Source organism: Bison bison, unplaced genomic scaffold (genome assembly GCF_000754665.1).
Source record: "Bison bison bison isolate TAMUID 2011002044 unplaced genomic scaffold, Bison_UMD1.0 scf7180017864341, whole genome shotgun sequence".
Lineage (NCBI taxonomy): Eukaryota > Metazoa > Chordata > Mammalia > Artiodactyla > Bovidae > Bison > Bison bison.
The window spans coordinates 6,486,256-6,498,491 of NW_011494913.1; the positions used below are offsets into that span (position 1 = coordinate 6,486,256).

The 12,236-nt window shown below is 44.1% G+C and overlaps 1 protein-coding gene across 7 annotated transcripts in view; it reads left to right on the forward strand.

Moving 5' to 3' along the window:
* Nucleotides 1-12,236, forward strand: part of FAM21A (family with sequence similarity 21, member A) — a 45,308-nt gene that overhangs the window by 26,556 nt on the left and 6,516 nt on the right. For 5 of the 7 annotated variants that reach the window (XM_010854452.1, XM_010854457.1, XM_010854455.1 and 2 more), the window contains exons 18-25: nucleotides 651-752; nucleotides 2,171-2,302; nucleotides 4,537-4,700; nucleotides 5,305-5,407; nucleotides 7,480-7,635; nucleotides 9,444-9,626; nucleotides 11,450-11,578; nucleotides 11,703-11,783. In XM_010854452.1, the coding sequence (XP_010852754.1) occupies nucleotides 651-752; nucleotides 2,171-2,302; nucleotides 4,537-4,700; nucleotides 5,305-5,407; nucleotides 7,480-7,635; nucleotides 9,444-9,626; nucleotides 11,450-11,578; nucleotides 11,703-11,783 (1,050 nt within the window). The remainder of the gene's footprint in view (nucleotides 1-650; nucleotides 753-2,170; nucleotides 2,303-4,536; nucleotides 4,701-5,304; nucleotides 5,408-7,479; nucleotides 7,636-9,443; nucleotides 9,627-11,449; nucleotides 11,579-11,702; nucleotides 11,784-12,236) is intronic. The other 2 variants (XM_010854458.1, XM_010854459.1) reach the window with 1 other exon arrangement.

Sequence of the window (12,236 nt, forward strand, 5' to 3'; positions counted from 1 at the left end):
GACTCTGATGCTGGGAGGGATTGGGGGCAGGAGGAGAAGGGGATGACAGAGGATGAGATGGTTGGATGGCATCACTGACTCAATGGACATGAGTTTGAGTAAGCTCCAGGAATTGGTGATGGACATGGAAGCCTGGCATTCTGCAGTCCATGGGATCGCAAAGAGTCGGACATGACTGAGTGACTGAACTGAACTGACTGGTATCCTACTCTTGTTAGAGGAAAAAGGGGTATAACTACATTAAACAGTGTCACAGGTCCAGTAATTTGAGAATCTAGCTTCTATTTCCATTGTTACATGTGTTTATCTCTCTGATTCTCTGGACAGAAAAAGGAAGTTATTTTTTAAGCATGGTAGGAAATTGATTGGCGAAGTTCGCCCTGTCCTTTGCCATCTAGGTGGGAGAATGGAGCCTCTGGGCTCCTGTGAGGCCGCCTGGAGTCAGGTGTGGCTCTCTTCCTTCTCACCTGCACACAGCAAGGACAGAGTCTGGTGTGTGTTCCTCGAGGACTGTGACAGCCCGCTTTCCTCTCTGACAAGAGAGACCTGGATGGATGGCATCTGTTGTGCCATAAACTTCAGTATTTTATATCTGATACTTTAAAACTGATACATTTTATTAACCAGGAACTTTAATCTTGATCCAACAGGATTTGTTTTCTTCTCAAAGTGTGAGTAAGTCAAAAGATGCAAGTGTCCTGCCTAGCAAACACCGCAGCTCAGTCTTGCTTTTTGATGATGAAGATGGACAGGTAAACACTTTCTGCAACACAAGCTAATCGAGTTTTCAGTTGGTAGAAAACCATTGCTAACATGGCTGTGCATCCAGAGGCTCTTACAGTAGAACAGGGCGGCGGGAAGGCAGGCGAGCCGTCTGAGGGGCGGCAGGAAGGCAGGCGAGCCGTCTGAGGGGCGGCAGGAAGGCAGCCGAGCCATCTGAGGCACACGTAACACACACATCTCGGTGTTTATCTCAGTGATTCCTTTCTTAAGTTCTCAGCTGCACAGTGGGCAGCCCTTAGATTTCTTGACCCAGCTCTGTGCAAGACTTTGTAGATTGCACTTGTATAATCTGCCTTTAAGGAATAGTTTCAGGGGATGAAACCCAGTGATCTACAAGAGTGTCTCAGATGAAGTGGGAGTAGAGGGGAGAAGACAGCCATGTCCCTGCTTTGCTTTTCTTCCCCACCCTGGATGAGAGAGCCAAGTGGGGGAAAGAAATGAGAGGGAAGAAAAGCCAAGCCTTTGCTCTTACAGAGAATCACGGGGAGGCTGAGCTCACGGGCTCTGTCATCAGGGCCCGTGTTCATACCGTAGGTCCCCACATGCAGATCAGGGACTTTGGGCAAGTACTGATAACAACCTTGCTGAGTCTCCTCTGGCTTAACAGTCCACAGCGTCATTGTGACGGCACAGCACCTGGCACGCAGTAAATGCGTGGTGAATGTTACTCTGTCTCGGGCATCTCCAGCGAGGGCCAGGTCATTACTCTCACGGCCTTTCCTGCCTTTGCACGATTTCCTTAAGGGCTCCCTTTATCTGAGCTTAACGCTTCAGGGCCATTCACCTGTTGTGGTATATTGTTAAGAGTGTTTTTCTGTCTAACCTGGGCTCAGGCCCTTTGATGGTTTGTTCTCTCTTCCCCAGGTATGTGTCTTTCATAAATGTAAGAGAGTAGAGAAAGCTTCCCATTTCTTTCTTTTTCTTCATTGCTCTGGTTTGTAATTCATAGAAAGAAAGGTGCAGGCTGCTGGCTGCTGCAGGGGCTGTGCTGTCCCCCCGCCTTCTGTAGGCTTTGGGCTCTCCCAGTGAGCATAGAAGGCCCCCACAGGAGGCCCAGACGGAGCCAAGTTCCTTCCTGTTTCTGTGAGCTTGTCTTCTTGTTACTCACTCTTGTGCTCCCACCCGAGTGTGCTGCCTTTGAATTCTGTTTCACTTCTATGACTGAATACAGTTAGAGAATATGGTAAGCGGTTGCTGTAGGGTTATAATAAGAGAGAAGTGGCATCTACTGGCAGTGTATGATTTTTCCTCCCAAAGATGTTATATATATGTTTCACTTCACTGGAGACTTACTCTCTCATAATTTAACACAAGAGAATATCTAGTTTTTTGTTTTATGTGTTCAAAGCTGTCATACTCTTCTGACCCCCCGCTTTTTTTTTTCTAGGATAATCTTTTTGATACTCCAGCTGCTAAGAAGCAGACATCGTCTCTACTGACTCAGAGCCAAAAGAAAACAAAGCCCTCTGAGCCTCCCAAAAAGAAAGCATCTGCCTTACTGTTCAGCAGTGATGAGGAGGTGGGTGGAAATTTATCTCCTAGTGGGGAGTCGGGGTTGGTTTGATGGATTTAAGAGTTACGGCTGTCCTAAACATCTTCTTTTTCTCCTTAGTGTAGATCTAGTGAAATTTGGTTACTAAAGACTGTATTCACAAAATTGTCATTCTATTCTTGAAGAAAGATATTTATTATAGTACATTAACTTAAAGGTTAATCTTTTCAAAATACTTGGGCATAAAGTGAGTATGGTCCTCAAATTTATAATACATACTTATCCAAATGAATTAGGGCTTATTTCATGTTGCTGAATGATCGCTGTGTTTCACTGATCAAGGGCTGTAGCTCGACAAGGCAGGAGTGGCTCACGCTGGTTCACCCCTCGTCTGTAAGTCCTCACAGGATTGCCGTCCGGTGTCTGGAGCATATATATTGTTGCAGCCAGCGGAGAGTACAGTTCAGCAGCTGTTCAGATTTAGCAGTGTAGGAAAACACTAAGTATAATGATGATAACTGTGAGCATTAAAAATCTTCTTATTTCATAATAATTGCTCTGTTTTAACATTGTCGTTAAGCTTTGAGGGTAAGATACAGATAGATCAATCATAGACATGTTCAGTTTTTTGTTGAAAGAAACTTAAAATGATACAACATAATTTGCTTTTTGTACTCAAACCTGTGAACGGTGATGGATTTTCCTTTTTTTTTTTTTTATTCTTTCTAGCATTGTTAGTGGGTTGTTCTCCCTGTGGTAATGGCCAACCATCATTTGAATTTTCTATCATATTATTGCAGTTCAGGGAAAATAAAAATACCAGCTAAAGTAGGGAGCAATAGTACCTGCAGAGGAAAGATGAACAGGCTTCCATTATAGAAAAGTAGCTTGACTTTGGCTGCCATTGAGGTCACTTGGAACCTGAGAGAGCACTGATCCCGATTCCACCCCTGGGGTTCTGAATTAACTGTTTGGGGGATGACCCGTCAGTGGAGTTTTCTGAAGCTCATTTGGGGGCTCTGGCTTGTGGTCAGTGTTGAGTCGGACTTCTTTAAGAAGCACTTCTCAAACTGTAACTTGTGAAGAAGTCACTGGATACACTGTTAATGAAGGCAGATTCTGATTCAAAAGGTCTGAAGTTAGAACTTGAGACTCTGTATAACAGCAGCTGCTGCTTTACAAAACCCACTTGGATTTGTAAAGCTCTAAACTCCAGAGACCAAAGGATCACTTAAGCAAGTGCTCAGGAGATCCTTGATTTGAAGGGGTGAGCATAGCCAGGTGGGGTTTCCTTAAATGCTTTCTGAAGGCCAGATTCAGAATTTTGTGATAAGGATTACCTGCAGATTTCATTGTGTCTTATTTATGTTGTGTGAATTTTTTTTTTTTTTCTTTTAATTTGGCTGAGTCGGGTCTTATTTGCAGCATGTGGGATCTTTAGTTACAGCTTGCAGATTCTTAGTTGTGGCACATGTGATCTAGCTCCCTGCTGCTGCTGCTGCTAAGTTGCGTCAGTTGCGTCCAACTCTGTGCGACCCTATGGGTGGCAGCCCACCAGGCTCCCCCATCCCTGGGATTCTCCAGGCAAGAACACTGGAGTGGGTTGCTGTTTCCTTCTCCAGTGCATGAAAGTGAAAAGTGAAAGTGAAGTTGCTCAGTCGTGTCCGACTCTGAGCGATCCCATGGACTGCAGCCTACCAGGCTCCTGCGTCCATGGGATTTTCCAGGCAAGAGTACTGGAGTGGGGTGTCACTGCTAGCTCCCTGACCAGGGATCAAACCTGGGCTCTCTGTGTTGGGAGTCTGGAATCTTAGCCACTGCTAAGGGAAATCTCAGGGAAATCCCCTGCATGATTTTTTTATGCATTTTTTTCCCCAGCTTACTTTGGAATTTAAAAAAATTGTAATTCAAATATCATTCTCCTCTAAAGTTGAGAGTTCTTGACTTTTTTTAAACATTCTTGTTCCTTCTCATTCCCCTTCATAATTAATTTTGTTCTCTGAAGTAGAGAAGACCCTTATCCTAACACAGGGAGAGAGAGAGTGTGGTAGGCAGTGATGGAGGGAGACGCCAGCAGCTGTGTGGGCTCCGCGGGCCTAGCTGTCTGGACTTGAGCTCAAGGGAGCCGTGGACGTGGACTCGCCTCCAAAGCGGCACTTGGTTTGCACGCAGCTCAGCTTAACAAGCAGGATTGTATTTTATTTTTCAGGTTTCTTACTCGGGGTTGCCAGAGGACTTTAACATGTATTTTATCTTCTAAGGACCAGTGGCATGTTACTGATTCACAGACCAACTCCACATCTGACAAGTCTAAAGGAGAACCTAGGGACCCTGAGCCCACCCACCAGGAGGTTAAGGCCGTGAAAAAGACCAGCCTGTTTGAGGAGGATGACGAGGATGACCTGTTTGCTATTGCCAAGGACAGGTGAGATAGTCCATGTAAGAAATCATTTCGTCAGTGTCTGGTAACAGGTGAAGGTATTTGATGTGCAAGATGTCAGTTTCTGGGAGTGACATGCTGATGGTTCATCACCTGGTGATGGTCCAAACGAGAATGTCTTTGGTTTTCACTTGCACGGTATTCTCCTTTGGTACTGTGAAATGTTTTTCTTCATAGATCCTTACCTAATTTCTTCTGCTTATCTCTGCGTGGCTTATGGGATCTTCATTTCCCAACCAGGGATGGAACCCATGCTCCCTGCATTGGAAGCGTGGAGTCTTAACCACTAGGCTGCCAGGGAAGCACTCTCCTTTTTTTTTTTTTAACCTTAAAATACTGTTTTTCCTAAGTTTGTTAGGGGTTTAAGTATGATTTGTCTTTTTTTGTTTTTCTTTTCCCCCTGGGATACCCTAAAGAATGTGGAGTTTTGTCCAAGTTACTTAAGTTTGTCATTTGGATAGAAATGCAACTGTGTAAGGTCAACGATTGACTTGGTGGTATGTGGGTTCCTGTAGGTATGGCCTGGAAAGAATATTGTATTTTTAAAATCACATTTGCCTCCAGTTGGACTCTTTGTTTGTTTGTACAGCCAAAAGAAGGCCCAGAGAGCATCACTTCTGTTTGAAGATGATGCTGACAGCGGAAGCTCTCTGTTCGGCTCTCCTCCCACATCTGTTCCTCCTGCAACAACGGTATTCCTAACCTCTTAGCCCATGAAGTATCCTTGAGATGATGTTATGTGAATACTGATGGTTCCCTCAATGAGGTCCTAAAACCTAACCTTGGAGCCTGAATCTTGTGGAAAAACTCCTTTGCCTGACTTTAGAGATCTCCTGATAATGGTGTTTTACAGGTGAAGTACACGTGCAAAGCCTGGAGGAAAGCATCACGCAGCCCCTTCAGTGCGAGTTGTAGGCATCCGGGTCTCAGGGGGACCAGGGAGCAGCACGGTGCGCCCTTCCTGGGGGGCTGCTGGGCTTAGTCCCGGAGCACGGAACTCCGCGAGCATCAGACCCGGCCAGTTAATGCACAGGTTATCCCTTACAGGAGCAGGTTTCAAGAACTAACAGTTTGGTCCTGGATTGTAATTATTCACTATTGTTATTAATAGTAAACAAGTAAAAAAGGAAGGAAATTCTGACAGGCTACAGCACGGATGAAGCTTGAGGACATAGTGCTGAGTGAAATAAAGCAGTCAGAAAAGGACAAATGCTGTGTGGTCGTTCTTACGTGAGTGCTTAGGGCAGTCAGATCCATGGAACGACAAATGCTGTGTCATCGTTCTTGCGTGAGTGCTTAGGGCAGTCAGATCCATGGAAACAGTAGGATGGTGGTTACCAGGGCCTGGAGTGCGGTGGGGAGGGGAATGGGGAGTTGTTTAATGGGTAGAGAGGTTTGCAAGATGAAAACATTCTGGAGGTTGGTTTTATAATAATGTGGATGTACTTAATAGTGCTGAACTCTCCACTTAGAAATGATTAAGATGGTAAATTCTGTGTTTTTTTTAAATCAACATTAAAGTTTTTCAAACATTGGTAATGGTGTGTGATAAGAAAACTCCATTAGTGCCTGTCCAGTCTAAATAGCTTTCAGCAATCACATATAAACGGCATTACACCATGATCACTTGAGCTGAAGAATTAGCAAGTCTTCACGTTAATTATATCAAAAGGAGTATTAAGGGGTGAGAGGATGGTGGCATTATGGTCGTGTTTGTGCCGAGCTTGTGCTGAGCCCTTACTTGGTATAAAATGCTGTGACTGGCTAGAGAAATATACTGCTTGATCCTTTGAAATGAATGGATAAAGATGCATGACAGCTATCAGTGTAAGTTAAGAAGGCAGTAAAGGCCAGGCATAGATATAAATATTCTTAGCAACGAAGCAGCTGTAACTTACCAAAGGGAACGGGAAGATCTTTGTGGGTGACACCCGAGCTGAGCCTTGCTGGGACGATGGAGGATTGGCTTCTCTGGACAGTGGGGATCCGGTGTGGAAGAGTGGAAGTTTACTGTAGGTGTCAGGAAGCGTGAGGGTTGAGGAGGCACAGGTAGATGCGGGTTTAAAGCGGGGCCTGTTGATTATGTGTGAAGTGAAGTTGCTCAGTTGTGTCCCACCCTTCGTGACCCCATGGACTGTAGCTGACCAGGCTCCTCTGTCCATGGGATTTTCCAGGCAATAGTCCTGGAGTGGATTGCCATTTCCACAGTTAATACAAACTGTGCACGTTTGGGATGGGAGACGAAGTAATCTGGTAGGTGTTTTCTTTTAGCAGGTCAGCTCTGGGTGATGACATACAGCTGAAATGTGCAGGGAGGGAGGGGGGCAGAGAGGAGAGGCTGCTGAGTGTCTGGTGGCAGAGGTTACAGGCTGCTTGACGGCGTCCACGAGGGGTTAACGACACAGGAGTCAACCACAGACTCAGGGCAGAAACTGCCGGCAGGTCTGAGACAGTGGTAGTTACTGCTCCTCCCTGTTCGTGCCCCTTTCCTCTCCTGTCCTGTCTCTGCTGACCCCAATGTTTAGCTAGTAACCCTGAAGAGGAGCACACGTTTGTCTTCCTCTATACATTGTCATGCTTGTCAGGCACACTTTGCTGTCTGTCTTTAGCCATACCGTGAGCCATGCAGAATCTTGGGTCCCTGACCAGGGATCGAGCCCGTGCCCCCTGCAGTGGAGGCGCCGTGTCTTAACCACTGGGCCAGCAGGGAAGCCCCTTTCCTTTTGTTTGTTTTTGAGGATGTCATTTACTCCTCTTTTGATAGAAAAAAGAGACTGTCCCTGAAGTACCGCCTTTGCTGTTCAGCGATGAGGAAGAAAAGGCGGCTCAGTCTGGAGTGAAACCTGCAGCTAAGAAGGCTGGGAGCGCCAAGGGGACCTCAGAACTTGGGAGAACTCCTGCGGTCGAGGAGTCAGGAAAGGTGGACTCTTTTTTTCTTGTATCATCTGTTATTTTTGTCTCTCAGATGTTCTTGTAAAACCTATACATGTACGCACTTACCCTTACATTTTTCTACCACAGAAAATGATGACTCAGTTGTTGAAACTTTTGAGAACACTGAAAAGCATGAAGAAGACAATACCTGCTCTCACTGTTCCCGGAGGTCTCCAGCGCTGCTCGCGCCTTTGCTCTCTTTTCTAGGCGCGTGTGCACGCCGTGACGCGCGTTTCCCGGGTTATGTTACTGTCAGTGTTTTGCCTTTCTCTGTCTCAGCTCCTTTTTCCTTTTGGTTTTCTCCCTGCACATCTGTCCTTTTTGACTTACTCTATTCTCTGGAGTCTGTTTCCCTTTGGTTTCTTTTAGTTTCCACTTGTACTTGAATCATAGTGACAGCTTTAAAAAAAAATATTAACTAAAATTCATACTTTATTCAGATTTCTTTAGTTTTTAACCTGATACACCCCCTTTTTCTCCAGGATATCACATTCACTGTGACAACTTGTAAGAAGATTTTCATTTTCATTTACCAGTCTTTGATGCTATTGCCTGTGAATTACAGAGTGGAGTGAATTGTTTCTTCTGCATTAACTTTCTTCTCCTGGGATGTCTGTCCTCTCCTATAGGAGGCCTGTGAATAAGACTGCTGGCTGCATCTGGGAATCGGCAGTTCGTTCAGTCTCTGCCTTTCTCTCACTGGTAACTTTTCTCTACTGTGTGTGATCAGCTCTCTTCTAGCGCCTACGTGAAGAAATGTCACAAACACTTTTGCTGTTGAGGCTCCGTGGGGCTACAGTGATGCAGACGTTTTCTCTGTATCTGCGTCGTTGTGTGACTTTCTCTTCTCATCACCTCCTCGTGGGCCTTTCCTGTGGTGCTGCGGCCGCTTTCTCCCTGGATTCCAGCTGCGGGTTGCACTGCTGCCTCCCTTGCTTGAAGATAAGCCCCTTGAGGGTTGGGGCCACGTTCGTTTTGGTATCCATGATATCTGTGAGAGTGCTTAGTGCGTTACCTTGCACCAAGTATCCACATTCAAACTCACATATTTTATTTAAAGAAGCTTATTTTCTTCGCGGTTTAACCATTGTGAAATTAGGATGCACCTCACAATTGATGGCATGTTTAATTAGAAGTTGTTCCTTTTTTTTTCTTGGCAGTTCATACAGGAACAGTAGTTATCCTAATCAATGGTATCTTGCCTGAAATGTGGTGCTTGTTGAATGAATGAATGCTGCATTTTACGATTATTTTAGAGATTTTTCTAGTTGCAGAGTATAGAAAAGGCTTCTACAATTTAAGTGTCCAGTTCTATCAGTTAGATTCCTCCCTTGGAGTTATGTGTTAGTTAGTTAGTAGAGAATATATAATCCATTTGCAGTGATTGGCTTTTGTGTTCTATCTGTGACTTTGAAGTTATTTCTAGCTCATGAGCAAGCTGTGTGACTCAGGGTTATAACTGATACATAATGTATCTTGGTTGGATGGAGTTATACATACAGGTTTTAAACTGTACGTATAAAAAATCATCTTTTTTTTGGGGAAAAAAATCATCTTTAATTGGAAAAATCATCTTTGATTACAAATTACCTGTTCTAGACCTTCCATTAGAGTGACTGATCAAGAATTGGCTGGAGTGTTTTGTCACCTAGGATAAGTGTGATTAGCTGTCGTGCCCTGAAACAGATATGTTAGTAACTGAATTAGTGAGGAGCTTGGTAGGCCCCACAATAGTATTTGTGTTTCCAGACGTTACTCACTTTTTTCCCTTAACCTTACTATTTCCATTTTCAGGAAGGATCTTTGAATGTACCTACTCAGGAAACAGCCAAGAACTCTGATTTATTTTCTTCATCATCCCCATTGGACAAAGGAACTAAAAGTAGAACCAAAACGGTTCTTAGCTTATTTGATGAGGAAGAGGATAAAACGGAAGATCAAAGCAGCTTCCAAGCTCTGAGAAAAGAAGTAGGAAAGGTGAGCCAAAGCTGTGAAGGTTCAGGCCTTCAGAAGGACAAGAGTGTCTCATCTCACTGTCAGTTCTGTGATGTGAGTTGCTGGATCATGGAGGGCTCCGGGCTCTTCACGTTCTGGCCTCACTGTTGTTGACTGCTCTGATGGCGGCCACATGCTGCTGAGGAGGTGGGGAAGCCGGTGCCCGCCTCCACTGCTGGTGGGGGGTGAAGTGGCGCTGCCACTTCAGACGGCAGTTTGGGGCTTCCTCAGACTCTCAAACAGCAAGGTTACCACGTGACCCAGCAGTCCCACCCCTAGGTGTGTATCCAAGAGAAGTGGAAACACACGTTCATGCAGAAACTCGAAGGCAGTGTTCCTAACAGGTATTATTCATAATAGCCAAAAGATGGAAACAGCTCAGATGTCCACCAGCTGATGAATGGATAGACACAGTGTGTATAGCTATTCGAGAGAATATTCTCTGGCAATAAAGAGAGTAAATTATTAACGCATGCTACAACACAGATGAACCTCGGAAGCGTGTTGAATGAAACAAGCCGGGGGCAAAAAAACCACGTTATTATATGAATTCATTTATGTGAAATGTCCTGAATAGGCAAATCCATGGTGATAGAAAGTATTAGATGAGTGGCTCCAGCGTCTGGGGAAAGAAGTGGACAGAAGTGGAGAGTGACAGCTGGCAGGTGTGGAGGTTCTTTCTTGGATGGTGAGGATTTGCTAAACTTAGATTGTAATGGTATTTCGACAACTCTGTGAATATACTATAAACCATTGAATTACACACTTAGGTGAATTTTATCTCAACAGAGGTGTTAAAAAAAAAAAAGAAAACCAGCGCTGGGCCGTAGATTGCCAGTACTTTCTGTAAATCAAACTGAGGATATAGTCCGACAACAAATGTTCTATGATTTTTTTTATTACACTAGTAGAATAGCCTTGTTTATAAATGAGAGCTATACACAGTAAATGTAATAATTTGCTGTATTTTCTTCCCTTCTCTTACTGTATATGCTTTTGTATGTAGATTTCGGATATAAAACTTTTAATCTTAGTTGCTGTGTTACACTAACTTTTATGTGTAATCAATAATCATTAGTTAATTTTAATGAGACACATTTTGTCAGAAATGAGTGTGTGTGTTTGTTTCTATCTGTGTTTGTGATACTAAAGAATGAAGGGAAGAATTTTAGAATGTGAAGTCTGGGGCATTATAGTATCAAACCAAGTAATGTGAGTAGTAATTTGCAAATGTCAGATACCCTAGCAAACAGAAAGAACTTGTTTGGAATCTGAAGGTAATGAGGTGGAATGAGGATGGACAAAGTGGAAGGTTGGCGCATCCGCCTGTGCCCGGTATTTGGCCTAAGGTGCTGGTAAGCAGAAGTTAGGTAAATGTGCTTGACCACCTGTGAGTTTCTGCTATTAAGTCACCTGCCGTCTCTTCTTCCCTTTGGGAATGAGATAGAAAGAACTTGTTTAATTTTGTATTTTCATTCCTAAAATGTTCCTCAGTATAGAACTAGAACTAAAGATTGATGTTAAATAACAATTCAGATACCACACAAAGGTTGAAAGATCATCTTCCCAGATTATGTATGTTTTATCTGTTTTTATAAATATATTCTCCACTGTTGCTGGTATCTCCTGAGTATTCTATTCTGTGCATGTGTCATTCCCTTTGTGATGGACACTCAGCTTGTGTCCAACCTTTGGACACTATAAACAGAGCCACAGGGGACATCTTTGTTGTCTAATCTTTATATCTGTGTTATTTCCTTGGATAAATCGCTGGGAGTCTGTACATGACCTTCCCTCTTTCCTAGAGTCCTGATCCTGGTACCCGCCCCAAGAGCACAGGTGTCTTTCAGGATGAAGAGCTCCTTTTTAGTCACAAGCTCCAAAAGGACAACGACCCAGATGTTGACCTTTTCTCTGGCACCAAAAAATCCAGGGTCAGTTCCAAGTGGTTCTGCACAACATAGCTTTGTTACTGTATTAACTAGCACTTCTGCCGCTCACCGGACTCTGTGAACTGGTTTTGTTTTGGATGTTGAATTTGAGTTTTGTCTGTTCTAGTTGTTAGAGCCCAGTGTTGGGAGCCTGTTTGGAGATGATGAAGACGATGATCTTTTCAGCTCTGCCAAGTCGCAGCCTTTGGTACCAGCCTTTTGTTCTCAATACTATGGCATGTGGGGAAACTTCTGGGAAAGGAAATGAATTATCCAATTGTACAGTTAAGGAAAATGCTCATAAGTAAATGAACAGCAAATGATGTGCCGATGAGGGCGTTCATGTTGTCCCCATCCTATGTTTCCTAGTTAACTAGCATTAAAGCAATAACTAACCAGGTTTTCTCACTGTGTTACAAATCTTGGGTGATTCTAAAGTTGTTCATTGAAAGACCACTGCATGTGATAGGATGGCTGAGCACTCATGCCTTTCAGGCGCAAAGTTACAAATCTGAATGTTCATCTGTGTTGTCATTTCCCGCACCCCTGCCCCGCCCCCGCTTCTGCAGTAGCTTTTCTAAGGACTCTCTGTTTTCTCTTTACCATAGAGAGGATGCCGGCAAAGTCACAGTCTTCAGAAAGCTATTTCTGAAATGCTGCC